The sequence below is a fragment of the Leguminivora glycinivorella genome, chromosome 5, assembly GCF_023078275.1.
Source record: "Leguminivora glycinivorella isolate SPB_JAAS2020 chromosome 5, LegGlyc_1.1, whole genome shotgun sequence".
NCBI classification, from domain to species: domain Eukaryota; kingdom Metazoa; phylum Arthropoda; class Insecta; order Lepidoptera; family Tortricidae; genus Leguminivora; species Leguminivora glycinivorella.
This window is the reverse complement of record NC_062975.1, coordinates 7,591,005-7,618,501: the sequence shown is the minus strand read 5'-3', so window position 1 is coordinate 7,618,501 and position 27,497 is coordinate 7,591,005. Positions and strand designations below refer to the sequence as shown.

Below are 27,497 nucleotides of genomic sequence, written 5' to 3'. Positions count from 1 at the left end.
CTTTTAACGTTTTATCCTGTAACGGTAACCTGTGGGTAACGGTAACAATAGGCATTTATATGTAGACAACATTGAAATTAATTTAATTAACGATCAAATACTTAACAATTGTAAAACAAATACATAGTACAGCAAAAGGGAGTGTACAAGTTTCTAATGGGGTGGCAACGCGCATGTGACACTGTTTGAGTTGCAGGAGTCCATAGGTTACGGTGACCGCTTTACATCAGGCGGGCCATATGCTTGTTTGCCACCGACGTAGTATTAAAAAAAATAGTAGGTAATAGGTGCTCGTAAGTACTTACTTACTTCTTTTCTCAAACACCAAAGTATTTTTTTATGTCGAATAAAGTACAATAGCCACCAAATCAAAGTTTTGAAAAAACCCCCGACATAGTGCCTAGACAGACTTTCATGAACCATGGCTAAGAACACTCCCAACTAATTCAGCTTTCAAACAAAAAAAACTAAATATAAATCGGTTCAGTCGTTCGGGAGCTACGACACCGACACACACAGACAGACACACACAGACAAACAGAAATACAGACACGTCAAACTTATAACACCCCGTCGTTTTTGCGTCGGGGGTTAAAAATGAACAAGTAAAAGAGGCGACATATCTTTGAAATTATTTTAATATGTATTAACTTGTCTCTGGCTGAACTGGTCTGAGAATTTTGGTTTGACGTTTTTTATCAGGTCATCGCTTCATATATGTGTGAACCATGCAAAATGAGACAGAAGCATGTGTATGAGTGTTTGTGTATGTATGTGTGTGAATGTAAAAACATATTTTGGGTTTGTAGCAGAACTGTGATTATAAGGTCAGTGCAAAGGTAGAGACGCAGTTGCAACGACACATTTGGCACTGAAATTATTAGATATGTTGTGGAATTTTGTGGTTCTTGCTGCTCTAGTCGTGGGTGAGTATTGAATAAACAACACAAAACTTTAGTAACACTTATGTAAGTTCATGAAGGGTTATTTTTAATTAAAATTTTAGAATTAGTATCATCAAATCAATTGTAATTTCATTTCAACTTTAAATGTTTTGTATATATGGCGTGTAAAAGTGCCCCTGTGGCCAGGTTGCTGAATAAATGATTTGTAATTTTTAAAAAATAAGTCTACCTACTTAGTGGCCTTAAAAAAATTATTTGTGTTAAAAAGACAGACCCAGCAGTTTGAAGTACTTACAATAATTTATAATTATTATGTCGCTGCCAAATTATTTTCCTAGTTATTCAAACGTACAAAATTCGAACTATTTTTTTACTTGCACATTATACTTACCTATGTTTCTGATCATAAACCTGAATTAAGACCTCAAAGTTGCTATAAGCTAAGTAGGTATTTAAGTTCAGAAAAAGCACTATAACTTTTAGGAACGCTGTTTTCTGAACCTACTGCACCTATTTACTAATACCTACCTACTAAAAAAGTTATTCTCACCACACCATCTGGTAAGGGTCCCCCCACATCTAGCGTCTCGCGAGCGTCGCGTCGGGCCAACTGTATGGAAAAAGACGTCGCGTCGATGCGACGTCGACGCGGCGTCAGGCTTTGCCCAAACAGTTGGCCCGACGCGACGCTCGCGAGACGCTAGATGTGGGGGGACCCTAAAGGTTTACTTTGCTATTCGAAAACAGATAGCAAAAATGCATTTTATCCACAAGACTGCAAAGAAATTTCATACAAATTTTAACTTGATGTCTTAAGCTGGCTGATAGAATTTACGTATAGATAAATGATGATTTTGAAATATAAATATGTACCTATTGAATAAATTGATGGCTTTGATTTAGTTTCACGTTTTAGAGTCAGTATTTTGTTCGTGTTGGTGTGGTGAAAAATTTTGTGTTTCACTCGGTGGCAAAATTTGTTTAACCTTCGTGCCTTGATAAACTCGCAACGCTCAAGATTCCACTTTTTGAACGACTCGCACCCTCGCGATTCAATATTGGAATCTTTCGCTTGCTCGGGTACCAACATTGGCACGTGCGGTTAAACAACAACTTTGCCCCCTTGTAAAACAAATAACTGAAATAACTATTATGCAAAAAGAGTACAAAGTTGATAGGTATTTGCATTGTGTGACAAAATCCCCAGAATGCGAAAGTCGAGGGAGCGAGGAAAGGGACTTAAAAAATACGAAATACATACATAATAAGAATAACTTTGTTTTCGTGTCGCACATATAACTTTCACCTCAGCAGGGGCAACCTAGTAGAAGTAAAAATATACCTTGAAAGTGAAATCCTTCTTCACCACTTATTTATTAATACTTAATTATAAGGTTCTACATAATGATAAAATTTAAAGTGCGCAGTAAAACACAAATACCTACAAAACGCAGAAAACTTAACAAAAGTAATTTTCAAATCCAACGTGAATCCAACATCCATTGACATCTTGAAACAAAACTTTTTTCGTATTTTTTGGAAAAAAAAAATTCGAAAAAGATACGGTCCGAATTGCGTAAACAAATTCTGTCAACAATATTGGATGTAAAAAAAATAATACAAATATATTTGTAGTATATTGTTTTAGTTTTAAAATAAATACTTTAAATATAGTGTTGTTATACCTTCATACCTTATTAACTAATTATTTATTAGGAATTTCATACTTCATTATTCACATACGCGTTTTGGAACGATGCGTTACGTCAGGATGTCTGATCTGATCCAGGGAGAATAGAGGTAAGGAGAAACATCAGTCGAAGTAGAACAGTCTCAAAAATGACCGGCTGAGGCCTTGAAATTGCAGTTACAAATTTTTCCGCTTGGAGCGCATGTCTCGCTCAATGATCAACGACGTAACATGACATTAGACGTTCTTTTCTCTAGGCTGATTTCGTCGGACTGAGCAGGTCAAGACGTAGTCCCGTGGTAGTGCGCTGGCTTCGTATGCAGATGATCTCAGGATCGATCCTGACAGCGGTCTTTTTGTTTTTTGATTTTTTTATATTTTAATTTTTCTTTTGTGTATTTTATTGTGTTTAGTTATTGTTTTATTTATACAAAAGTCAACTTAAACCCTTTTACATTGTTTGCCCCATCTTAGGATATGGGATGGGGATATTCTTAGGTAATGTTATAACTCTTGCGAATGAAATTTCGAAAAGTTGTAACAAAACAAAATATTTTTGAATATTAAAAAAATGTTAGTAAAAAAAACTCTCATCAGGATTTGAACCCGGGACCTCTTGCTCCGTAGGCGGGGTCACTACCGAGAAGGCTATAAGAGATTGTCAAACCCTAATGTACCTGCTATTGCAGCGCCTATCTATCACCTATCTTTTCTTTTATATGTGCACTTCTGATACTTAAAGCTATCGCTCCTTACCTCTAATCTCCATAATCTAATCTATGAAGAAATGCCAAAGTATGAATTATCGCTGTTTATTGTAAAATTATTAGAACAGAATAGAATAACATTTATTCGTGAACACAGACAAGACAAAATACACATAATAACAACAAGACAGAAAGGAATGAAGTTCCACGAAATGGCCTCACCTCAGCGTGTTGCTGGTGGCTTCCAGCGCTGATCTACCTTTACGCACTTAATCGACATAATTCTTTATTTAACTGAAGTATGTAGGTGGGTTTTGGTGAAAAAAAATCTTATAAGTGTCGTGTTATGTGACACTGGGTCATTATTTCATTTGGATTTATAATTAGATAGACCCTAAGTGCGTTTTTACATAATCCGATCCGATATCGAATGTAGGACCGGTATCCCATACATTACAGGCGCCATCTTGGATTTTCCATAAAAATCCTTCCGACATCCGATATTGGATCGGATAATACGAAAACGGACCAATGATGATGAAATCTGTAGGCATGTTGCTATGCTAAATTCAGTGTTTATTTATACAGTGCTAAGCAATTATCACTAAACTTGTTTCCTGCGGTCTGAATTTTGTGATAAACATTTAAATCAAATTTTTATGTAACATTTAATAAACAATTTGTTTTGATGCCGGCCGCATGTAGGTACCTACATAAGTAATCGTTTATCTTCTAGCAAAAACAAACGGCTAATAATGCACACATGTTATTAAATAATTACTGCGAAAAACTTGTAATGATCCCTAAGATTGCGTCATGTATTTTTAGGGTTCCGTAGTCAACTAGGAACCCTTATAGTTTCGCCATGTCTGTCTGTCCGTCCGTCCGTCCGTCCGTCCGTCCGTCCGTCCGCGGATAATCTCAGTAACCGTAAGCACTAGAAAGCTGAAATTTGGTACAAATATGTATATCAATCACGCCAACAAAGTGCAAAAATAAAAAATGGAAAAAAATGTTCTTTCAGGGTACCCCCCCTACATGTAAAGTGGGGGCTGATTTTTTTTTTTCATTCCAACCCCAACGTGTGATATATTGTTGGATAGGTATTTAAAAATGAATAAGGGTTTACAAAGATCGTTTTTTGATAATATTAATATTTTCGGAAATAATCGATCCTAAAGAAAAAAAAAGTGCGTCCCCCCCCCTCTAACTTTTGAACCATATGTTTAAAAAATATGAAAAAAATCACAAAAGTAGAACTTTAAAAAAACTTTCTAGGAAAATTATTTTGAACTTGATAGGTTCAGTAGTTTTTGAGAAAAATACGGAAAACTACGGAACCCTACACTGAGCGTGGCCCGACACGCTCTTGGCCGGTTTTTTATTTACCCGCCCGCCTAGTGACGGGCTAAGGATATCACCACCACCCTTCCTCCCGCGGGTGTAGTAGAAATCGACTGCGGGACATGGGTTTCAATTGTGATGTGGGGGACTGCGATATTTTCCTTTTCTTTCCACCTTATAATTGCTAAGAGTAGCACTGAAACTTGAGCAATTTCATGTGCTCTGCCTGCCCCTTCGGGGAATGCAGGTGTGAGTTACGAATGTATTTTTTATTTTGCAGGATCATTTGCGTTCGATTTTCCTGACGAACGTTATGATGAATATGCTCAAAAAGTGGCTACAGATTATTGCAAAGCCAATCATGCCGAAGAGAAGATTCCAGAAGTCAAGGTATGTTTAAAATTATAATATAAAGTCGCCGTCAATAGAATTTGTGAACAATGTAAACAAACCTTGTCAAACCAAGTCAAAATGTCTTTAATCTCCATTCTAACTCATCAGATACTGGGTAAATCCATGTGTTATTTAACCAATTCATCTCACATTATGATCCCCATCTTTAAAATAATAAAATTGTGCTAAAATATTGATATTTTATATAATAGTTTGTTTACATTGTTGACAATTTCTATTGTAGTCATACTTGTTATGGAGAATTTTTGGCCAAAAGCTGCACTTTTGGATGGAAGGAAGCCGCATTGCATGGTGATAGTAGACATCATAGTAAACGATTTTTTCCGAGGATATCGAAATTTCATCCCTTAGGAAGCCGAGCGTAGCGAGGTGTTTTATGAAAATTAAAAAAATTCTATCTATTTATTGTATCGTCCGATTTTGACAAAACGTATCTCAAATGAAAGGTATTGATTTGTGTAATTTAAAAAAAATACAAAGAAAAAAAATTTGAAAGAAAAGTAAGAAAAAAATAAAAAAAGTAAATTTACGTCTCGCACTGAATAACTTCAAAGAATGACAGACAAAATGTACAATGTCGATATACGAGTTTTTTTTAATCGAAGACAGATAAATTTTTAGTTGAAAACTGAAGACCGCATCGAAATCAGATTAGCATTTCTTAAGATACAAGTTGCCAAAGTTGGGAAAGATCGTTTTATATGGCCACTTTGAAATTCCTTTGCCAGAAAGTCAGAAATAATATGTTTTTCTGACACAGAAAAATACATAGTAACAGTACACATCAAAATAAAATTAAAAATTCCGAGGATATTATAATTTCATCCCTTAGAACGACGAGCGTAGCGAGGTCGGTTACGAAAACCGAAAAAAAAATCTCATTTTTTTGTACGTCGTCCGATTTTGACAAAACATGTTTCATTTGAAAGGTATTGCTTTATGTAACTTAAAAAAAATATTGAAAAAAATTGGAAAAAAATGTAAGATTTTTAAAAAAAAACCTTAATTTTCGTATCACACTGAATAACCGCAAAAAACGGTAGACACGGTGTATAATTTCGATATATGATTTTTTTAAATTAAAGACAAATAAATGCATGATTATAAACTAAAAACCGAATCGAAATCGATACAGTAGTTTTTAAGATGCAAGTTGTCAAAGTTGGCTTAGTTTGTTTATATGGTCGCTTATAAATTCCTTAGGCAGAAAGTCAGAAACATTATATTTTTAACCGCCTTCCAAATCTCAAAGGAAGGGGTTATCAAGTCGTCTGTAACTCTGTATGTCTGTCTATATTTTTTTTTTTTTTTTAATGTTTGTTCCTCGATATCTCCGTCGTTACTAGACCGATTTTGAAAATTTTTTTTTTGATTGAATGTATATGCATACAGATTGGTCCCATTTTTCTCAGAACCCAGTTCTGATGATGGGATCCTGGAGAAATCGAGGGAACTCCTCAAATCTGAAAGGCATACATATGGTGATTTTTGTGTTTTTAAAGGAACAGCATGCATTTAGGTACGGAACAGTGACATTTGGTGCAGTGGAACTGCTGATGATGGCAAGAACGGAACTCTTCAAATCTGAACGGCACGCTTATAGTGACTTTGGTATTTTTATACGAACAGCATGCACTTTCGTCCAGAACAGTGACATTTGGTGCAGTGGAATTTCTGATGATGGTCAGAACCGAACTCCTCAAATCTGAATGGCACGCTTATAGTGACTTTGGTATTTTTATACGAACAGCATGCACTTTCGTCCAGAACAGTGACATTTGGTGCAGTGGAATTTCTGATGATGGTCAGAACCGAACTCCTCAAATCTGAACGGCACGCTTATAGTGACTTTGGTATTTTTATAAGAACAGCATGCACTTACGTCCAGAACAGTGATATTTGGTGCAGTGGAATTGCTGATGATGGTCAGAACGGAACTCCTCAAATCTGAACGGCACACTTATAGTGACTTTGGTATTTTTATAAGAACAGCATGCACTTACGTCCAGAACAGTGACATTTGGTGCAGTGGAACTGCTGATGAAGAGTGAGCCGCCCCTGGTTAGAGTTCCGTTCTGATAATCATTCTCATCTGTAAGTACTTCAGAATCATCCAGATTTCAAAATTGGTTCAGAAATGACGGAGATATCGAATAACAAACATTAAAAAATATACAGACGAATTGATAACATAATCCAACATTTGAAAGTATAAGTATTTATCACCAGAACCCCAAAGGAAGGCGGTTTTTTTTTCTTAAAAATTATTCTTACAGTTAAAAGTATGCATAGGTAATAGACATCATTATAAACATTTTTTTACAAGGATATAAAAATTTCATTCCTTAGAAACCCTTAGAAAGACGATCCAATAAAAAAAAACTGCCTTTTTTTTGTTTTTCGTAACAGACATCGCTACGCTCGGCTTTCCAAGGGATGAATTTTTTATATCCTCGTAAAAAATTGTTTATTATGATGGCTATTACCTATGCATACTTTTAACTGTAAGAAAAATATAATGTTTCTGACTTTCTGCCTAAGGAATTTATAAGCGACCATATAAACAAACTAAGCCAACTTTGACAACTTTCATCTTAAAAACTACTGATTCGATTTCGATTCGGTTTTTAGTTTATATTCATGAATTTATTTGTCTTTAATTTTAAAAAATCATATATCGAAATTATACACCGTGTCTACCGTTTTTTGCGGTTATTCAGTGTGATACGAAAATTAAGGTTTTTTTTTAAAAAATCTTACATTTTTTTTCAATATTTTTTTCAATATTTTTTTTTAAGTTACATAAAGCAATACCTTTCAAATGAAACATGTTTTGTCAAAATCGGACGACGTACAAAAAAATGAGATTTTTTTTCGGTTTTCGTAACCGACCTCGCTACGCTCGTCGTTCTAAGGGATGAAATTATAATATCCTCGGAATTTTTAATTTTATTTTGATGTGTACTGTTACTATGTATTTTTCTGTGTCAGAAAAACATATTATTTCTGACTTTCTGGCAAAGGAATTTCAAAGTGGCCATATAAAGCGATCTTTCCCAATTTTGGCAACTTGTATCTTAAAAAATGCTAATCCGATTTCAATGCGGTCTTCAGTTTTCAACTACAAATTTATCTGTCTTCGATTAAAAAAAACTCGTATATCGACATTGTACATTTTGTCTGTCATTATTTGAAGTTATTCAGTGCGAGACGTAAATTTACTTTTTTTCATTTTTTTCTTACTTTTCTTGCAAATTTTTTTTCTTTGTATTTTTTTTTCAATTACACAAATTAATACTTTTCATTTGAGATACGTTTTGTCAAAATCGGACTACACAATAAAAAGATAGAATTTTTTTAATTTTCATAAAACACCTCGCTACGCTCGGCTTCCTAAGGGATGAAATTTCGATATCCTCGGAAAAAATCGTTTACTATGATGTCTACTATCACCATGCAAAGCGGCTTGCTTCCATCCAAAAGTGCAGCTTTTTTTTCATAACTAGTATGACTATTGACGGCGACTTTACACTAGTTAACGTTTAAAATAATACTTTTTGGGAATGATTGCTATTACGACTACAGTGTATGTAAGACCGTTTTCACATTATCCGATCCGATATCGGATGTCGGAAGGATTTCGATCGAGAAAAAATCCAAGATGGCGCCTGTAATGTATGGGATATCGGTCCGACATCCGATATCAGATCGGATAATGTGAAAACGCACTTACGGATCAGCCACGACATTGGTCTAAGCGAGACAGCGGTGAGCGGCGGCCATGGCCATACATTGGTACGAGACACAGCGATGGGACTTTTCATTCGCACGTATGGCTGCCGCTCACCGCTGTCGCACTTACACCAATGTCGTGGCTGGGCCGTTAAAGGTAGCTAAGACAATATACATAATTAGATACATTGGGCTTAAAAACTTCTTTCACTATCAGTGACCCTGATCCTCGAACACCGAATATTCCTTTACTCCTCCATTGTGTTGTGCGTGGTCCACACGGACTTGGTTGCGTTTTTAAGAAGTGACCATATGTATTTGTATTTCAGACTGCAATAATACAATTTTCAAAGTGTTTGAACGACACGATGAATATTGATACATTATCGAAAGAAATGAATAAAGCTGTGGAGAGCGGAGTATATGACGAAATAATCCAAATGTAAGTAGGTACTAGTATTTGTTTAAATATTGGAAAATAAAATATTAATTAAATCCCTCACGGGGTCTATTTTCACCTGAAATCATGGAGAATATCGTTGGATGCCAATATTACCCAAAAATTACGCAATGTCGCTAGACTCTTGAACAGGATACCTATACAGGGTGTAATTTTTATAACAGGTAATATTTATGGACACGACGGGCTGGCTATGTAAAAAAATAAAAATAATAAAACATATTTTTAAATTTCGCATTCATGATGTCTCAAAATCACTCTTAAGCCGCCTAGGATCGTCGAGTCGAACCTCATTAATTCGTCATCTGCATTTCTTATGAAACTGTGTCCATTAGCGACGCGTCGAATCGCGTTCAAATAACTTCCAATGTAAGGTGCATTAGGGTAATTCTGAATGACAAAAATGCTCTTGTAATTCCGAAAGGGGAATGGAAATAATGGTGATTTTTGTGCGACTTTCGAAATTAAACGACTATCGGAATAACCGTAATGCACCTTATAAGGAACCGCAATCGAGTCCTCCGCGTCTGCACACGCTGCCGCACAGAGGTAGCGTCACGCGCGGGGCAAGTCAATCGGCTAATTTGTGCGATTTTTTACCTTAATATGCTCTAATGCATCGCCGATGTTTTATTTATCCTGTGAAATCCTGTCCATATTTTATGGAAATTTATAAAAAAATTGAGTAATTTTAAGGTACACTTTTTATATTTTGGGTTCTGTATGTATAATCAATAAATTAATCACCTCCTTACATATTTTCTATTATAAAAATTACACTGTATACGTAGGTACTACCTAATATTATACTATGTTCTAGGTTCTGTGCTAAAGCTCCGCAACTAAAGGCTTGTGCCAACGAACGGTTCCAAGGAATGAGGGCGTGCATGCCGGCCGGAATAGAGCGCTCCGCGATGAAGAGCACCGAAGCCCTGATTGACTTCGTTTGCGACAACAACGGAGCCAGGGCTACCGGTAAGTATAGACGCGGCTAAACAAAACTTAGCACTAGAAAAATGCGGCAAATAGAAGCCATTACACACAATGTATAATTATGTTTTTATGCCAAAGTAAATTAAGGTGATGAGTAGATGATGCGTCAAACGACATGACTAACATTTGTATTTTTTAATCCACAAATGCGTGTACAAATATTGACACGCATTTTTCAATATTTACACGCATTTCTGAAGCCAGAAGAAGGACATGAGAAAGTAAATTTCATCAAAAAAATCTGGTATTTTTTACTTTGGTTTTCACCCAACAAGTAAATGTTATTTGTAAGTTTTAATAAATAATAGTTCTTTGTTTTTTTTAAAGTTAATAACTCTGAAATCAGGCGAAATATTAAAAATAGGTTTCCTCATGTTACACCGTGTATGAAACTAAATACGTGCCTTAAATTTATTATTTTTCATCACACTCGCACAATAAATGTGCTATTGCACGCAGGCGGAGCGTGAGTTATAGAAAAATTGTTCTCCCTAGGGAGTTAAGAGATTTCTAGTACTGTATTGAAATATTTTTTACCTTTTTTATAATGCAAGTTTGATGAAAAGCATTGTGTGTAACTCGGGAAGTATGAATATTACTAACTCGAGTCTTTAAATCGCTCCGGCAAGCCATCGCGATTTAATTTACTCTCGTTAGTAATATTCAACTATAATTATTCATGAGCAGTCTCCTAAAACTGACATATTTTATTCCATTACAGCATTCGTTAAAGCGGAAGGACCACAGTGCATCACAACTCGGTACTCGATTATGGACATATTTTCCTGCCCAAATGCCATAAAATATAATTACACGAAGTTTGAAAATATATACGGCGACGAACTAGCTACTGCAATATTATCAATGCCTGAAAAGGTAAGTACTCGAAAAATCAAACTAAACGCTTGTTACATGGTTAGGCTAAAGTAAACAAAATCGTGTTCATGATATTTATACAATGATTTTCTCACCAGACCAACTGGTAAAGGCACTCTTGTTTCTTCGAAAACGGATAGCAAAATTGCATTTATCTACAAGAGTGCAAAGTTATTTCATACAAATTTTAACTTGATGTCCAAAGCTTGCTGGCAGAATTGAAGTTTAAACGATGATTTTGTAAATGTAAAAAAATTTACGTGATTTAGTTTGATATTTTACAGTTAATATTTTCCTCATACGGGTGTGGTGAAATTTTTTCTGTTTCACTCTTTGGCATTTTTTTTATCCTACGTGCCTTGAAACACTCGCAACGCTCAAGACATTCTTATGAATATAGGAGCCTTTCGCTTGCTCTGGTGTCAATACAATTGGCACGTGCGGTTTCCACAACTTTGCCCTCTTGTAAAGCAAATAACTACTTATTTTACTACTCATACAGGACCGGTGTATCTTAGTGGACCAGACTTTGGAATGTGTGCTGAATAAGACAAAAACTTGTCCGAACCCAGCTATCTGGCAACTGGGACAAGAGTTCCAACAAGTCTACATAGAAAGCCTGTCTTGCACTAAGGTTAGTACCTAATTTCAGTCATCACGCCGATTCGGCCGATTCCAAGAGTTTCTTACAAGTTTTTAATTCCTTTAGAAATATATGTCAATTTTAAATATTTTCATAGGTACTTCAACATGCATATGCCGAAATGGACACAGGATTAGAAGGAACAGTAGAGAATGTAACTGCAACTACAGCAACTACGGGTAAATATATCGATCAACTAATAGAAATAAAATTAATTAGAATTCGAGGATTATAACAAAGGAAACTAAGATAGATCAAAGTGTGGCGAAAAGGAAGAGACCGTCAGACATCTAATGTGTGAATGTCACGCCCTCGCCAGACAAAGAATGAAGTACTTTGGAGCAGGCTACCTGATACCAAAGGACTTCAGAGAGCTACCGTATACGTGGAGATGGTCAAGAAGCTCCTGAATAGCTGAAGGATCTTAGGATCGTAGGGGGTAATTACACAAAAGATCCCGTTGGGTCGAAGTGTATCCGTGAGGGCCCCCGAAGATTTAAGATAAGATAAGATAGATCAAAGACGTGTCAGTCGATTAGAGTGAACTATTTTGTCTTCTTGCATCCAATGTATGAAAAGTTGCGTCGCTAGGTAAGTGTGCGCACTTTCATACTAGCCCATAGGTTGATAGTGTGTGAGACAAAATAGTTGCCGTGACTAGGGATTGCAATCCGGTCTGATATCCAATCCGGCCGGATGCGGCCGGATTTTGGTCCCAATCCGGCGGATCCGGCCGGATTGGCCTTGAGGATTAAAAGTACCCAAATAGTAACTTTTTTTGTATGTTTTCAGCATAATATTTTTACCAGGTAACAAGTAAATTTTACTAAAATAATCAGTCGCAAATAAAATTCTTTCGTTCTTTTTAAACGTTCAATCAAGGATAACAAAATTATTTTTAGTGTATTGTTTTACAGTAATACCTATAGAGCTTTTAAGATACAATTAAGAACGGACATTATAACATTACCTACATGCATTATGAGATAACTATTTAAAAAAAGATAATTATGTTTTGTGTTATTTTACAGTTAACTTTTCTCACACGCAAAGAACTAAAAAAAACTACAGTAGCTAAATTAAAGTCATCAAGAGTAATTGACCTTACTATTATATTGCTGAAACCACAATCTTACTGGATACCTTTTAAAAATGTTCATATTTAAGCTTTGAATTGTTTTTTATGATTCTTGTAGCAATGTGCCCTCATACTTTTTATATCATGCTGAAAATGTTGTTGTTCTTGTAGTCCTACGTCACCACAGAGATGCAAAGGGCCTTCTCAAGCTCGCGCCATGCCTTCCTATCTTCAGCTACCCTCGTGGCCTCGCTCCAGCTCGATCCGGTCGCTCGTAGTTCATCCTCAACGGACCGCTTCCATGAGTTTACAGGGCGCCCGGAGAAGACAAGGCTCCTTCCAGCGGCAGGCGATTTCCAGCCGAAAGAAATGGTTGCGTTATTTCGTTAGAGGGAACTCTTGGAATTGTGTGCTACCATGTTAACGAAAAGTTTTGTCGTATGGCCCTTTGTCACTCCAGTCTCCACTATTCCACATTTTGCATCCAAGCGAACAATTGCACAGATTTCACTAACAGATTCAAAAACGGAAAGTTTGACGCGTTACTTGAGCACATTATTTTACTTCCAAACGGCCTAGTAATGCAAAAAAAGTACGTATTAAATTATTTTTTTATTGGAAATCAGACCGGATTGCAATCCCCTGTTAAGCTACGTTCAAATGTTAGCGTAAATGTTTTTTTTTTGCACTATTCTAACATATTAAATTACATTACCGGATCCTGCGAATTTCACCGGATCCGGCGAATTTCACCGGATCCGGTAGCATGAAAAAAGCACCGGATCCGGCCGGATTACCGGATCCGCCGGACCGGATTGCAATCCCTAGCCGTGACAAAGTTGCCCGTGGGTGCCCGGTTTTAGATAGCGCTAACATTAATATTATATCAAGTGTTCGAAAAAAACCGGCAAAGTTCGAGTCGGACTCACCCACCGAGGGTTCCGTACAAACTTGTTTCAAACTACCTAGTTAAAACTTAAAAAAAAACCGCCTTCAAAAAATAAACGCGTTAGAAAACACGGAGAAACTAAAAAACAATATGATGATTACATGATTAGATTTCCTACCTAAACTTAAATGTACTCATGTTTCTCAAACAATCTCATGTTTCACATATAACTCTAATATAGTTACTAATGATCATTATTGTGTATAGCGCCATCTCTCGGTGAATTCGCTAACTAATTTGGGCGACTTGTATAGTATGTTGGTTTTTCAGGAATAGTTCTTTATAATAGGTACCTACCCTACGCCGTGTCAGACGACGCAACGACGGAGCCACGCTGTTACGTCGTCGCCTAAATAGAATATTGTTTTTTTTTCTCGTCTGTTTTTAATCTGTTTTTTACTATTTATGTGCTACACTACACCCATTGTTTTTATTTTTTAGTTTCACAGTGCCTTGGTTTTACTGTTATGCTGTGTAACTTATTTAAATAATAAAAAATAAAAAAATGTTAACCGATTTCGACAGTTTTAACTTTCTTTGAAAGAGAATATTTTACGTAAAATCTCGTATTAATTTGAAGTACGATACACATCCGCAAAAGTGGTTAAGTTGAAAGTTAAAATCTGAAAAGTTTTTTGTCGATTAAAAAAAGTTTTCAAGATACAGACACGATTTTATTTTTCCTGTAATATTTAAGATAAAACCAATGTATCGTAAACTTTTCATAACTGTTTGTTGGTAAACTTTGGAGATTAGGGGGGGTTTTTTTTTACATTCACAACAAAAGAATTATAAAAAAATATTTTGATATGTTCATTTTGAGCTCTTTCTAAAGATACCCCACTTGACCTAGTAGCTTGACATTTACAGTTTGCCCCCTATCATTTTGGCCATTTTCTATAATTAATATTAATAAATAAATAAAAATAATACTTCCCATTTGTAGAGGTTAAACATTAGTTCATAACTATTCCTAATTTCAAACCGATAGCATAAGTAGTTCTCGAGATATTTAGGAATGTGACAGACGGACAGAGCGGCACCATAAGGGTTCCTTTTGTACCTTTTTGGTACGGAACCCTAAAAAGAGACATTAAAGGTATGGATCATAAACAATCCGTGACTCCTCAATTGTCAAAACTGAGATTCAAATTCAAATGATGTATGATCAATCGAGAGATGGCAGTCTATAGACTCAGTGACTAATACATTTTATTTTGGTAATGCTGTAGGTCATTTATATTAACTAGTAGGTGAGATTCCTATAGCTGCATTACTTAATATATGTGAGTGTGTTTAGTAAAACGTCCCACTTTGTCGGTTACCATTAAGGCGAGATTTACTTGTATAATATCTTTATATGAATAAACCGACAAAGCGGCTTTATAGCAATCGACAAAGTGGGACGTTTTCCCGTGCACACTCACATATTATGTTTTTCAGTAACAGGAGCGGCAGGCGGTTCCACGTTAGATGTTTCTGATAATTCGCCTTATGCATACAGCAAACTGGTAGCTACAGAAATTTGCAACGCAACTCATGCCGAAGAAAAGACGCCAGAAGTACAGGTACTTAGTCAACATTAATTTTAAGTGACAGTTTTACGAATAACGTTTACTTTACACTTTGGATTTCCATTTCAGTCGGCATTAATAACATTTCCAAAGTGTTTGGACAACGCAGCAAATTTTGAAGTTTTTGCGAAAGAAATGGAGGAAGCGGAGAGCAGTAGATGGAGTGGAGTGGACAAAGCCATCAAAAAGTAAGTATTATTTTCACGCAAAAATGTGTAATTTTAAGAAACTAACCACATTACGAACTACGGTTTGAAAGTGTGTCGTAAATTTATATGATAAACAGAATGTAATTTTTGTAATGGGCTATTTTCTGGATATGATGTGGGTTGGCTGAGAAAATTTCAGCCTGTACTCTTATTTTCCTCAATTGAGCTGTAGGCCTAGCACATGATTGCTGCGAGAGTATGTCGCCGCGAGATAGATGACACGTCTTCTTCTAACTGTATTTATGACATAAGGACGGGTACACGGGTAGTCTATCTCGCGGCGACATACTTTCGCGGCAATCATGCGCTAACCCTGCTGGGGCTTATATTTAACGGCATAACCTGCAAATTATAAACTCTGCTTTCTAGATACTGCGTTAAAGCTCCGCAGGTAAAGGATTGTACCAGCGATCTAGTCAAAGGAATGGACCCATGCCTGCCGACCGGATTGGGGCACACTTTGATGAAAACTACCAACGCCTTGATCGACTTCGTTTGCGAAAAGGACGCAGCCAGGGTGACGAGTAAGTGCCTGTAGACCTAGCACTCGGTACGTAAGGTAACGGATCCAATCATGGACAGTTTAAGAAAAAATTTCGCCTGTTTTTTGCTATTTGACTGATAAATGTAAAAATTCTACCGCTAAGCGTGTTAAATCTTGAATGTCATATCCTTCTTTTACATTTCAAGCGTATTGCAAAATAGATAATCCTATTGGTTTCTTCATAGTTAACAAATTAAAACTAGATGTTTTTTCTCCAGTCATGGACGGCAGTTCTCCATCCCCCATTATGGACAGTGAAATAAGTTTAAAATTTTACTTTTAAAGCCAACTGATACTCAATGAGTTAATTTTACATACCACAAACAAAATTAGTTTGGGTTATTTTAACATAGGATTGTTTCTTGTAAATTTTGGTTTTGTAAATTGTTCCTTGTCCATCATAGGAGGTACGCAGTTTTCCGGTTCCAGTAATGGACACTCGCAAAATAACGCTATTTCTTTATATCTTTGGAGCAACAAACTAGTATGTTTTATACCTTATCTCATGCTTAATGCAGTAATTAAGACTCATTCAAGTTTACACCAAGTATTATTTTGTTGTGTTTTTTTGTCCATAATGGCATCACCGTCCATAAGGTATGTTACATTAGCTAAATTCACTACAAACGCTTACGCTATAGGCTACTTGACCCTTTTTTAAAGTCTGTCTTATATGTATGATTAAGTAATGTCCAATTAACCGAAATAAAATATAGCCATATTTTATTTTGACTCAAAAACAGCAAAAAAAATTTTTTATGTATACTTTTATGTAATCAGGCGAAAACAATACAGTCATGTTAATCTATACTACACTATACCTCTAGATTATCTGTGCAAATTTTCTGACTTTTTCAAGTATGAAGGCATAAAGTTCAATATGTCAGTGATTGTATTGACATGCACTAAGGTTCGAATTCGATGTCACTACACTACATCGCTGACAGCGTTTTCGGTGGCCAAAATAAATAAAAAATTACATACATTTTTAATCGAAAATACGTAGTCATCATACACTTTTAATACCCAATATCTATAAATATTGTTTTTTTTTTTATGCCAAATACAGAAGACAATTCAATTTATTGAAACTAAATTAAAAAGATAAGAGGTTATAATTGAACAAACTGTATGTAGTAAACCATTGATTTAATTTGTTAATGGTTTTTTGCAGCATTTATCAAAGAGGATGGTCCACGGTGCATTAGAGACTCGCTGTTCTACATCGCGTATTGCCAACAAGCCGTACAGTCCAACCTAACGAACTTGTTGAATGCCACTAGCGAGAATGATTATGGACTGGGTTCGCTGTTCAGTCTGTCACACCAGGTAAGGACAACTTCAGAAACCGATATGTTTAACACGAAGGGCGTTGAACAGAGGTCGCTTTGAAACTTCATTTGCAAAAGGAGTATCTTACCTAGCTGTCACACACTTAGTGCGTTTTCACATTATCCGATTCGATATCGGATGTAGGACCGATATCGCACACACAGGCGCCATCTTAGATTTTTTCCATTGAAATCCTTCCGACATCCGATATCGGATCGGATAATGTGAAAACGGACTTAAAATGTTTTCAAATCTAAAATTTTAGGACAGAATAAAAGTATTGTATTCGTAATTTCGTAGGTACTACTTATGTACAGTCGAGTTCATAAATATGTGTACATTTCTTCACCTTATTGCATCAAGTTAAGGCACAGAGAACCTTAGGTGAAGAAATGTACATATATTTATGAACTCGACTGTATGTAGCTACAAATAAAACACTTGTAGTTGCAAACATACCTAAAATATACAATTATACAAAACAGAAAGAAAAACAATGAAGAGAAAGTGCGTATAAAAATACTGTATGTTGTTTATTTAGTCATCTGAAATAATTAATATAGGACATTCTGAGAAACCTAGCACACCGTAGGAGAACTCTCATACGAGTTTCGTACCAAAAGGTACAAAAGGAATCCTTAGTGCGTTTTCACACTATCCGATCCGATATCGGATGTCGGAAGGATTTCAAAGGCAAAAATCAAAGATGGCATCTTAAATGTATGGGCTATCAGTCCTACATCCGATATCGGATCGGATAGTGTGAAAACGCACTTATGGTGACTATCTGCCCGTATCGTCTGTCCGAAACTCTGCCACATTATTAAATATCTGAACAACTATACTTTAGCTATCTTTTTTTTAAACAACAGGACAAATGCAACTTGGTGGACCAGAGCTTGGAGTGTTTGCAGAACTCGATAATGAGTTGCCAGAAACCCACTCTCAAACTGCTAGGCCAGGAGTTGCAACACGTCTTCGTAGAAAGCCTGTCATGCTCTGAGGTCAGTGGCGCTGTTAGGATTTATAATTAAAACTCTGATGAGTTTTATTTAATTTAGCAAAATTGAGTAGGTACAGTCAGCCAAGAAAGTAGTCTACCACTTTTCAACTCTATTTAAAAACCACTTTTTAGCTGACTGTACTTCTAGTATCTACTAAGAACGCGGTTTACACTTTACGGTTTTCATATAAAGTATAGCAACTAAAGGTATCCGTTTACCAATAAAATCCTGGCAACGATTTTTTTAATGTTTCCTTTATGACATCAATATTACTTTCCGCTGCGAAGACTGTGTTAAGCGAGACATGTCAGCATTCAAAATCGATCATCAAGGCTGGGAAACTTTAGCTGACGATCGTGATGAATGGCGAAAGCATGTTGTGGAGGGAGTAGGCTATTGCGACCAAGCCTGGTTTAATGCTTTAGATACACTGAGAGAAATTTGCATTGTGAATTTAAAAAGTTCGACTTGTTGCGGTTTATCCGTTTGCATCAGCCAAACGTATGTTTAAAACAATATGTGTCAGGTTGTTTTTATAAAATCGACTTGTTGATTCAAATATATTGCCGATTCAAATGACAAGTAGCTTGTTGTTTGAACCAAAGAGCACGTAGGCGCTATTTTAACCAAAAAACTTGTTGAACGAACATTAAAACTGGTTGTATTTTCTCTCAGTGTAGAGTAGTAAGGTGTCGCAGAAAGTAAACCGAGACTGGAACCTCAGGTGGCATGAGTTTTCTCTGCCAAAAATGTGGCAGGTCGTGCCGCTCGCGAATCGGCCTCCACAGTCATCAAACCCGTTGCCTAAACAGCAATGCGTAAATCGTCTGCAATAGACGCAAAGGCCTGTGATGATGATTTTAGTTTGATATTTTTGTAGGTAGCAATTTCTTACGTTTTTAATTTTCTAAGACCTACCTCTTATTTTCCAGGTAATTGAACCTGCAAATGCGGAAACAACAACTGAAGGAACAGAAGACACAGCTGGAAGCTTATATGCGGGTAAAGATATCGACGAACTCAAGAAGATAAAACTCGAATTAGAAGTCCGAGCTGCGGAGCTGGATATTTGGAACAGAGAGAATGAAATGAGCGTGTTGCATACCGTGCTCACTTCGGACATCAAGAAGAAGGGTCATTAGGACTTCATCTCCAAATTCTCCAGCAGGGCTAGGACATGACGCGACAGTATCTCCAGTGCCGGCCCTAGCACTCGATCAGTAGGCCTAGCACATGATTGCCGCGAGAGTATGTCGCCGCGAGATAGATGATACGTCTTCTTCTGTATTAATGACATAAGGACGGGTAATCTATCTCGCGGCGACATACTCTCGCGACAATTATGTGCTAACCCTGCAGAGTAGATCGCCACTGTTAAAAAAAATCACTGTTTTTATCTGTTTTTGTTTTCTTTCGCGCTTCTACCATTTGGTGCCTAAAGTGGCCGCTCTACCGGCCTTGAGTATTTCGACGCGACGTAGATCACACATAATGATTTAACATATGGACGAGTAGACTATGTCGCGGCGATATATTGTCGCGTCAATCATGTGCTAGCCCGGTAGATTCTTTCTTCAAATATGGTATATCTGTAATATATCGCCAAAGAGTAAATAATATATATTGGATGCATTTAAATGGTATTTTTACTTGGATGAGCACCCCTGAATCAAAATGTAGCAGTTTGTATTTTAGAAACTTAATACACGGTGTTCGTGAATCACTTGAAAGATTCAAAATCTGTTAATCATAACATAACATTCATAACGCTTAACGACTATATCAGCCGATTAATTTTAAAATCTAATCCGAAGACGAAGTGCTCTTTAAAGCCAGAGTTTTTACCCGAATACGACAACGCATCAGTAGGGTTATCATTTTGCAGGGTAGTATGTACCTATGTGTGTGCATTTTCGTTTGTTCCCTGATAACTTCTATTGAACTTATTACAATTTGACAAACTACTTATATGTCATGTCATTCGAACCGTAGTAATCGTCCGCGGCACAAATATGAATTATATAATTTATATCTGCGCTTATTCACTTATTCAAATGTTATTCTGTCTACCTGTCATGTGTCACATCACGTCCAATTGATGTCTCAATCGTTTCGACGAACGTGAGGGGATAGCCGCTTCTCCACACGAAAATGGTCCCCATTTTTCTCTCGTGATATCTATCTATTCTTGTATATTTCTTTATTTTCTTTCTTTATGTATATACTGGCGATCTCGGAAACAGCTCTCTAATGATTTCGCTAAAATTGGTTTTGTAGGGTTTTCGGGGGTGCAAATGTTTTTTTTTATTTGTGTAAAACATTTAAAATTTTGTAGGTAACAATATGTTTCATATTTTTATTAAAGCCTTAACTTGATCTTACAACAATGCGAAGCAAAGCCGTGGTTGATATATAATTTATATAAGATATATATTAAAATATTTTAAGTTATCTTAATGTTCCGTATCTTTAAAGTTGACACCCCACTTTTGTTGGATTTGGAAAATGTTATGCGGTTTCCACTCAGAATCGCGAGCTTTTTAAAACCTAATACGAGAAAAGTGTCCCAATGTTTTTTCCCATTCCGTTACCATTTTTTCATAGATTTTGTATGGCGGTAACGAAAAGGAAGATTTGAAAAATATTGTATATGGAAATCTTTTTTCTACTATCAGGATTTTCTGAGTAGCAATCACGTAAAAAATACCCATATTACAATACATAAAAAAATGACCCTAATATCCAGAGAGCATGAGAACTACATTAGTAATTTGTATGATGTCGCTTGGCTGTCCACTTCATATAAATGAGCGGTCATCAGTTCGTCACCGGGTTAATCCTATTTTATGTAGCAGTAGTATCGTACTATCAGCAGATTTGGATACCTACTGCTTGACATTTTATCATATTGTATATACTTCTCTGGATTCTCTTCTAAATATCCAGAAAATTATGAATTATTGAGAAGTCACTTCTTAAGGGTCGAACGCGATTAATAAACATTATTTACCTTTACCGACGTTTCGTCTAGGTCGCACTGGCCGTGTCGAAAAGTCGAGGAAAAGGTAATATGATGTGGTTGTTAGTTAATCGTAAGTGACTTTAAATCTAAATGGAGTAATGTTATTCTGGTCAAAATGACCCGAATAACACTACTCCGACATAATTATTGAACATAATTATTGAAAGTCATAATGTATTGTAGTTCGTCTATTAACTTTTCAGGGTTGTCGTTAAGGTTGTCTATAGTTATAGGTTATAAGATATATTAGGTTACATTCGTTTCTTTTATTCCACCATGAAAAGTTACGCATTTCTAAGAACCTAATTAACAGTATTACCTTTCCAAAATGCGGACATACATTAGGACTTAATACTTTTTTGGAAACAATACATACACGTGTACCTACTCGTATACCTATAAGTTGCAATAGGTAATTCCGAAAGTCACATAAAAATCACTATTATTTCCATCATATCAAGATTCCCCTTTCGGAATTACTAGAGCATTTCCGTCATTCGGAATCGTTAGATTTTAAATGCGTACCTATTAGTGTACTTACCTTGTGCATGTTTTTGATAGTTTTAATGAAAAATATTTATGAATCTCAATATATTGAGAATTAAATCTGAATCTGAACTATATTGGCATAGGCCGATGAACTGAAACATGCATTGGGCTCCTCGCAAAATGTCTGTAAAGAGAACGCTAAAGCAACACAGGTACATAAGCGAACAGGGACTCGCAATAGGACAACTCAGTCGTCCTCTGTCTGCAGAAGCGAACCAAAGTGTGCTCGGATCTGCTTCACAATGATTTGGATAATTTCTCTGCTTGTAGCAATAGCTCCTATTTTAACTATTGGTAAGTTTCATGTTTTTTATTAAAAATATTTTTGTATTTCTGTATTTATTGTAAAATTTAATAAAATGTTCTTAAGAATAAGTACGAAATCGAAGCAATCGGTCTTGTGACGAACAGTTTAGTACCAATTTAGTTATTGAATGATTGCCTGTCGCCCTAGTTTGTTATTTGGAAACTGCTTACAGACGCGTGGGGGTACAATGCCGTTGACCGGAGGGAGGTAACGGAGTATGTGACCAAACTGTGTATGAAAGGTGGCGCAGAAGATAAAGTTCCTCAAGTTCTGGTGAGACCTTCATTTTCAGGGTACAGCTTGCTGAGCATTGAGTGGGTAGCTATTTTATTTTTAAAATACTACTTAGGTACCTGTTTACTTTGTTGGCGCGACCCAAACTGAATTTTGCTTTCCAATACAAGAGCACGCCAGCACTTCACGTGGTCCAGAGCGACATCCCGCCAGCCCTCGACGCCGAGTTCACGGAGATTTGCCTCCACTCTATCCGCCCAACGATATTTAGGATGGCCAGCAGGACGGCGTTCAGACTTTCCTTTCTTTTAAAATAACAATAAATTCGGTTATAAACTAAAATAGATTTAAATAACTTTCACAAATACACGCTCCGAAAGTGAATCTGGATTATAGCAGGCTGAATGAATTTGTGCCGAGTATATTATATAGCCATTCGACTGCCTGTTAGTTTTTCAGCGTTATCACTTTTTACTTTTCTCTATACCGTCCGGCGGACTTATCATCAGTGGTCCCTTTAACTGGAACTTCACTATTTTTGTTACACATTGTACTTATACTTTGCAACAATTGCAGGACGCAATCGAAAACTTTGAGAAATGTTCCGTGAGCCTCTTCAAGGACGAAGCGCTGTTGGAGGAGGTTGCTACTTCCATCCGAAACAATGACCTCAGAGAAGTCTTCAAGAAGTTAGTGCACATTTTATGTAATGTACCTACTCATGCTCGAATAACATGTGACATCCCACGGGAGTACAGTCAGCATCACAAATAGCGGATCTATTAACGCTTTAGAAATAACTACCATTCTATGTCATCCATTCCAATCACCATCGGAATAAAAAGATATGTGGGTCTATAAATTGGGAAACTTTGACATTTCTAACTACCTGTACAGATTTTACCCCCCCCCCCCCCCGCCACCCTTCTCCTCTTTTCTCTCTCTCTCTCTCTCTTCTCTTTCTCTCTCTATTTACATGGGAACGACAACCCTGTATATTCTTTATATCGTCGGTAGCCAATCACCCGCTCGATTTAGGTGGAACGAGTGCTACAAAGTGATTTTCCGTTTGGTCGCAGGTACTGCGCACGCAAAGACCGCCTGGCCGCCTGCTCATACACCCTGATTGATAACTTGGGCTTGTGCATAGTCGGCGCGAACTTGCCCATCGCACACAAGTTCGTCGACCAGGTGCTTGGTTTCGTCTGCGACAACGAAGGATCGAGGATCGGAAGTAAGTGTTGTCTATACTCTGTACTGATATACTCAACCAAAGCCCTTACTTATTCCTCAACCATAGGGGAATAAGTAAGGGAAGAGTTGTAACCAGGGCCGGATTAAGGGTAGAGTGAGTGGAGCGGCCGCTCTAGGCGCCACATGGTAAAGGGGCGCCAAAATCGAGAATGTGGAAAAATCTATACAAAAATATTATACGTTGCGTGGGCGCGCACTAATCACAAAATGGCGAGAGGAGTCGGGAATGAATCCACTATTGAAAATCTAAATTTGTAATTCAGAATATTCAGATTAAGCGGAAAGTTGCACCACATCGCCAACATATACCAACATTCATAAGGGCGCTGTTGCTAGGGCGCCGTAAAAGGAGGATTCGAGCCCTTGACGAACCACATTGTTGTGCGGCGAACGACAAAGTTACGTCGCTATCCGCGGAGTTCCTCATAAAACCAAAGGCGCAAAACGTTTCAGAGAGGCGCAATTTTGTGAGTCACAGCAGATGGTAGAGCGAACTTCAATCAAAGCACTGAGACCACTTGGCAAAATAACGAAATGGGCATCTCGACGGTGACGATCGAGTCCGCAGTTAATCTCTTAATATTATAAAGATAATAATAAAATAATTTCGTTTTCGTTTGGCGTCAGAGAAATGCCATTCGGCTACGCACGCTGATAAGACCGAACGCGCGAAGAGATCCGCACCGGACTATTAAGCATTTTAGAGTAGAGTATATTACAGTCATCACAGTGCAAATACCATGTTCAGTTGATTGTCTTGTTTTAGTGTTCATCAAGGAAGGCGGTCCGCAATGCTTCCAGCAGCACTCGAGCTCCCTCAAGGAATGCGCTGAGAGAGTGCTGGGCGACATTGATGGCGTGCAAACGAATAAAGTAAGAAATAATACCTTACCTAAGTATAACTCTAAGCTTTTAATAAAAACCTGTCAGGAGCGTGTCTGGTCACGCTCAGCGTAGGGTTCCGGCCATCCGTCACAATAACTGTCCCTCACTTAAGGCAGTAATAGCGCCATCTCTCGGGTAATTTCGGATTGCTCGAACCGCTTTTTTATTTGAAAGAAATAATTAAATAAGAATACCTAATCAGAAATGATTTTGTACGTCATTTCAAGAACTGTTCAATGCATCACGTTCACATTTTTTTTTCCTTTTAACGTAATGTTAAAAGTTAGAGACGGAGGGGCACATTTCTTTTTAACTTTTGGAGCGATTATTTCCGAAAATATTTTTTGAAAATATTTTAGTAAGTACACCCCTAATTTTTAAGTGCTTAATCCGATAACATATCACAAGTCAGGGTTGAAATAATAAAAAAAAACACTCCCCATTTTACCACTTTGTCGATATGATTGATAAACATAAGGGTTCCTTTCAGCTTTCTACTAATGCTAGTGGTCTCTGAGATTATCCGCGGACGGACGAATGGACAGACGGACATGGTGAAATTATAAGGGTTCCCACGAGGCCCTAAAAAGGTTTCTTTACCATCAAAATACTGGTGCCCCTACCATTAGTGGTGGCGTTATAAATTTATAACAACCAGTGCCTCTGACCGTACTGGAAGGCGCAGCGTAGGTACCCCCCCCCCCCTCCCCAAACAAGGGGGACTGATGACCTGATGAAGGTCGCAGGAGTCTGCTGGATGCGGGTCGCGCAAGACAGGTCATTATGGCAATCTTTGGGGAAGCTTATTTCCAGCAGTGGACGTCTTTCGGCTGATATGATGATGATGATGAACAGCCAATGTAGGAACACCATAAATTACCATTACCCATTCCAGCTTTAAGAATATAATATAATAGGGAACTTGACTGTTCTGCATGGTATAATCATGCACGAAATGGAGCATTAGATAAGTTTTAGAAAAACACTGTCAGAAGTTATTTTTAAATCGAATTTCTATTTAATAAGTCAGGTAGAAATATATACGGTAACTGAATTGACCGTGACGTCACTCAATTCGATTTCATATTAATTCCATATTAGCAAGTCGCTTGACAGTTCTTAAAAAGAAGCTGATTTGACAAGGAGGCAAGTAGTCTATTGGGCCACTGACTAACTTCACTTGTTTTCCCCAGCAACGCTGCTCAAAGTTCGACGAGATATCCATATGCCTGTCGGAGACGATGACCGGCTGCACGGTGACTACTCCAGGGGACATGACACGGGCGTTCCTGGCGAACGTGCGCATGCCCACTCCCTGCCCCCCCACCGACTCGTACATGAGCTACATGCGGTGGCTGCAAAACCGCGACCTCCAGCGCATGCGCAACAGGAACAACACGGAAGAACAGTGATAAAAATAGTGAGATTTTTCCTCCACCAATTTGCAAGACCGCGAACACCTCAAAGACCCTAAAACCAGTTTTTCATACAATAGGACAACCCCGGACCCCCCAACTATTCGGATATGAACATCACTTGTTTTCCCCAGCAACGCTGCCCCCCACCCCACCGGCTACATGAACTACATGCGGTGGCTGCAAGACCGCGATCTCCAACTCATGCGCAACGGTCTTAAAATAAAAATAGTGGTATTTTTTCAGAGAAACTGAGACCTTCCGCATCTATACTATGGTTGCAACACCGCGAACATGAAGAATCAAAACCAGTTTTTCATGCAATAGGACTACCCTCAATTGTCTTCTTGGATATGAACGTTACTGAAAATATTTTGAAGTAATTTAAGTAATATAAAGCTAGAGAGACTACCACCCGAATCACCCAGAGCTTTACATACGAACACTTCATCTTTTGCTCCCCTAACATTATTGATAATCTTTTTAAACAGTTTCTTGTAATTTAATAAAGGTAACAAACAATTTTGAAATAAGTAAATAAAATTATTTAACCACATATACGTATTAGTTTTTTTTTAGTAAAAAATGTTGCCCGTTAAAAAAGTTACACATTACGTGAAGGTATGTTATCCGGAAAGGATGTACTTTGCCCACTGTCTAATCTAAGTAAGGTAAGTAGGTATCCGCCCGCGTCGGTACAAAGTCGATGACGCCCCTTTTCCGCTCATTATCTTAGGGCACGGTAGTTCTAGATAGCCGATATCCAAGACGAACCACATAAAGTACTTATGCCTTGGTCGTTCTGACCCGTGGCGGATTACGTTCAGCCGCCCGTCGTCCGTGGCGCGAATATGCTATCAAAAATCTCTCGTTTAGTATGAACATGCGTGCGGTACGGCTGCGTTCAGTTTTCAGACGTGTAAACTTCCACTTTTTTTACCAGTTGGGGTGGTGAAAAAATCGTTCACGCTCCGTGACGAACGTTATATAACTATTTGTGTCGCATCGATATGGAAGTGCGATAATTAGAGAGAGATATCTATCTACGTTGCGCTGCGGAACGTGAACGATTGTACCTACGGGCCATGTTTACTATCAATTAAACTATCGATAGTCGATAAGAAGGTTTGGCCAAACTTCACACAGTGGTTTGATTATTAATTTATGAATTTATTTACTTACGTAATTCCTTTTTATAAATTTTCCTCCATAACGCTGCAGGGACAGTAAAAGTAGGTAAACAAAATAAAATTTTGTTGGCTAAGTGGCTTTTTAATTTTTAATTTATAAATTTTACAGTTCAATAAATACTACGCTATAAAAGAAAACTAGGTATCTTCCTTAAGCGACAAATCAGTGATACACATTTAACGCACG

The 27,497-nt window shown here is 37.3% G+C and overlaps 2 protein-coding genes across 5 annotated transcripts; both read left to right on the top strand.

The window, feature by feature from the left end:
* Positions 1-581: 581 nt before the first annotated feature.
* Positions 582-20,092, top strand: LOC125226597. 2 transcript variants are annotated; one of them, XM_048130605.1, is made up of 13 exons: positions 582-926; positions 4,927-5,036; positions 9,122-9,234; positions 10,073-10,227; positions 10,967-11,121; positions 11,624-11,755; positions 11,862-11,943; positions 15,241-15,359; positions 15,435-15,553; positions 15,944-16,098; positions 17,293-17,447; positions 18,323-18,454; positions 19,387-20,092. In XM_048130605.1, the coding sequence occupies exons 1-13, from the start codon at positions 887-889 to the stop codon at positions 19,594-19,596; spliced, it is 1,677 nt and encodes a 558-aa protein (XP_047986562.1). In that variant the 5' UTR covers positions 582-886; the 3' UTR covers positions 19,597-20,092. The 2 variants fall into 2 exon arrangements, with proteins under 2 accessions (XP_047986562.1, XP_047986561.1); XM_048130604.1 differs by having other exon boundaries at positions 584-926; positions 15,235-15,359.
* Positions 20,093-21,198: 1,106 nt separating this feature from the next.
* On the top strand, positions 21,199-26,680 carry LOC125226600 (27 kDa hemolymph protein-like). Of its 3 annotated transcripts, none has more exons than XM_048130613.1 (7): positions 21,199-22,319; positions 22,505-22,605; positions 23,143-23,255; positions 23,646-23,800; positions 24,587-24,693; positions 25,899-26,125; positions 26,367-26,680. In XM_048130613.1, the coding sequence occupies exons 1-6, from the start codon at positions 22,268-22,270 to the stop codon at positions 26,115-26,117; spliced, it is 747 nt and encodes a 248-aa protein (XP_047986570.1). In that variant the 5' UTR covers positions 21,199-22,267; the 3' UTR covers positions 26,118-26,125; positions 26,367-26,680. The 3 variants fall into 3 exon arrangements, 2 of the variants coding, with proteins under 2 accessions (XP_047986570.1, XP_047986569.1); XR_007177089.1 differs by having other exon boundaries at positions 21,212-22,319; positions 25,899-26,235; positions 26,267-26,680; XM_048130612.1 differs by having other exon boundaries at positions 21,212-22,319; positions 25,899-26,680.
* Positions 26,681-27,497: the final 817 nt, after the last annotated feature.

What these genes read in the sequence shown, in the direction of transcription:
- LOC125226597 (XM_048130604.1), top strand. Translation starts at nt 887, where the DNA reads ATGTTGTGGAATTTTGTGGTTCTTGCTGCTCTAGTCGTGG. An exon ending in AGAAGATTCCAGAAGTCAAG is followed by an intron (nt 5,037 to 9,121) that starts GTATGTTTAAAA and finishes TTTGTATTTCAG; the next exon opens with ACTGCAATAATACAATTTTC. An exon ending in AAAGCCTGTCATGCTCTGAG is followed by an intron (nt 18,455 to 19,386) that starts GTCAGTGGCGCT and finishes CTTATTTTCCAG; the next exon opens with GTAATTGAACCTGCAAATGC.
- LOC125226600 (XM_048130613.1), top strand. Translation starts at nt 22,268, where the DNA reads ATGATTTGGATAATTTCTCTGCTTGTAGCAATAGCTCCTATTTTAACT. An exon ending in ATAAAGTTCCTCAAGTTCTG is followed by an intron (nt 22,606 to 23,142) that starts GTGAGACCTTCA and finishes CAACAATTGCAG; the next exon opens with GACGCAATCGAAAACTTTGA. An exon ending in CTCAGAGAAGTCTTCAAGAA is followed by an intron (nt 23,256 to 23,645) that starts GTTAGTGCACAT and finishes GTTTGGTCGCAG; the next exon opens with GTACTGCGCACGCAAAGACC.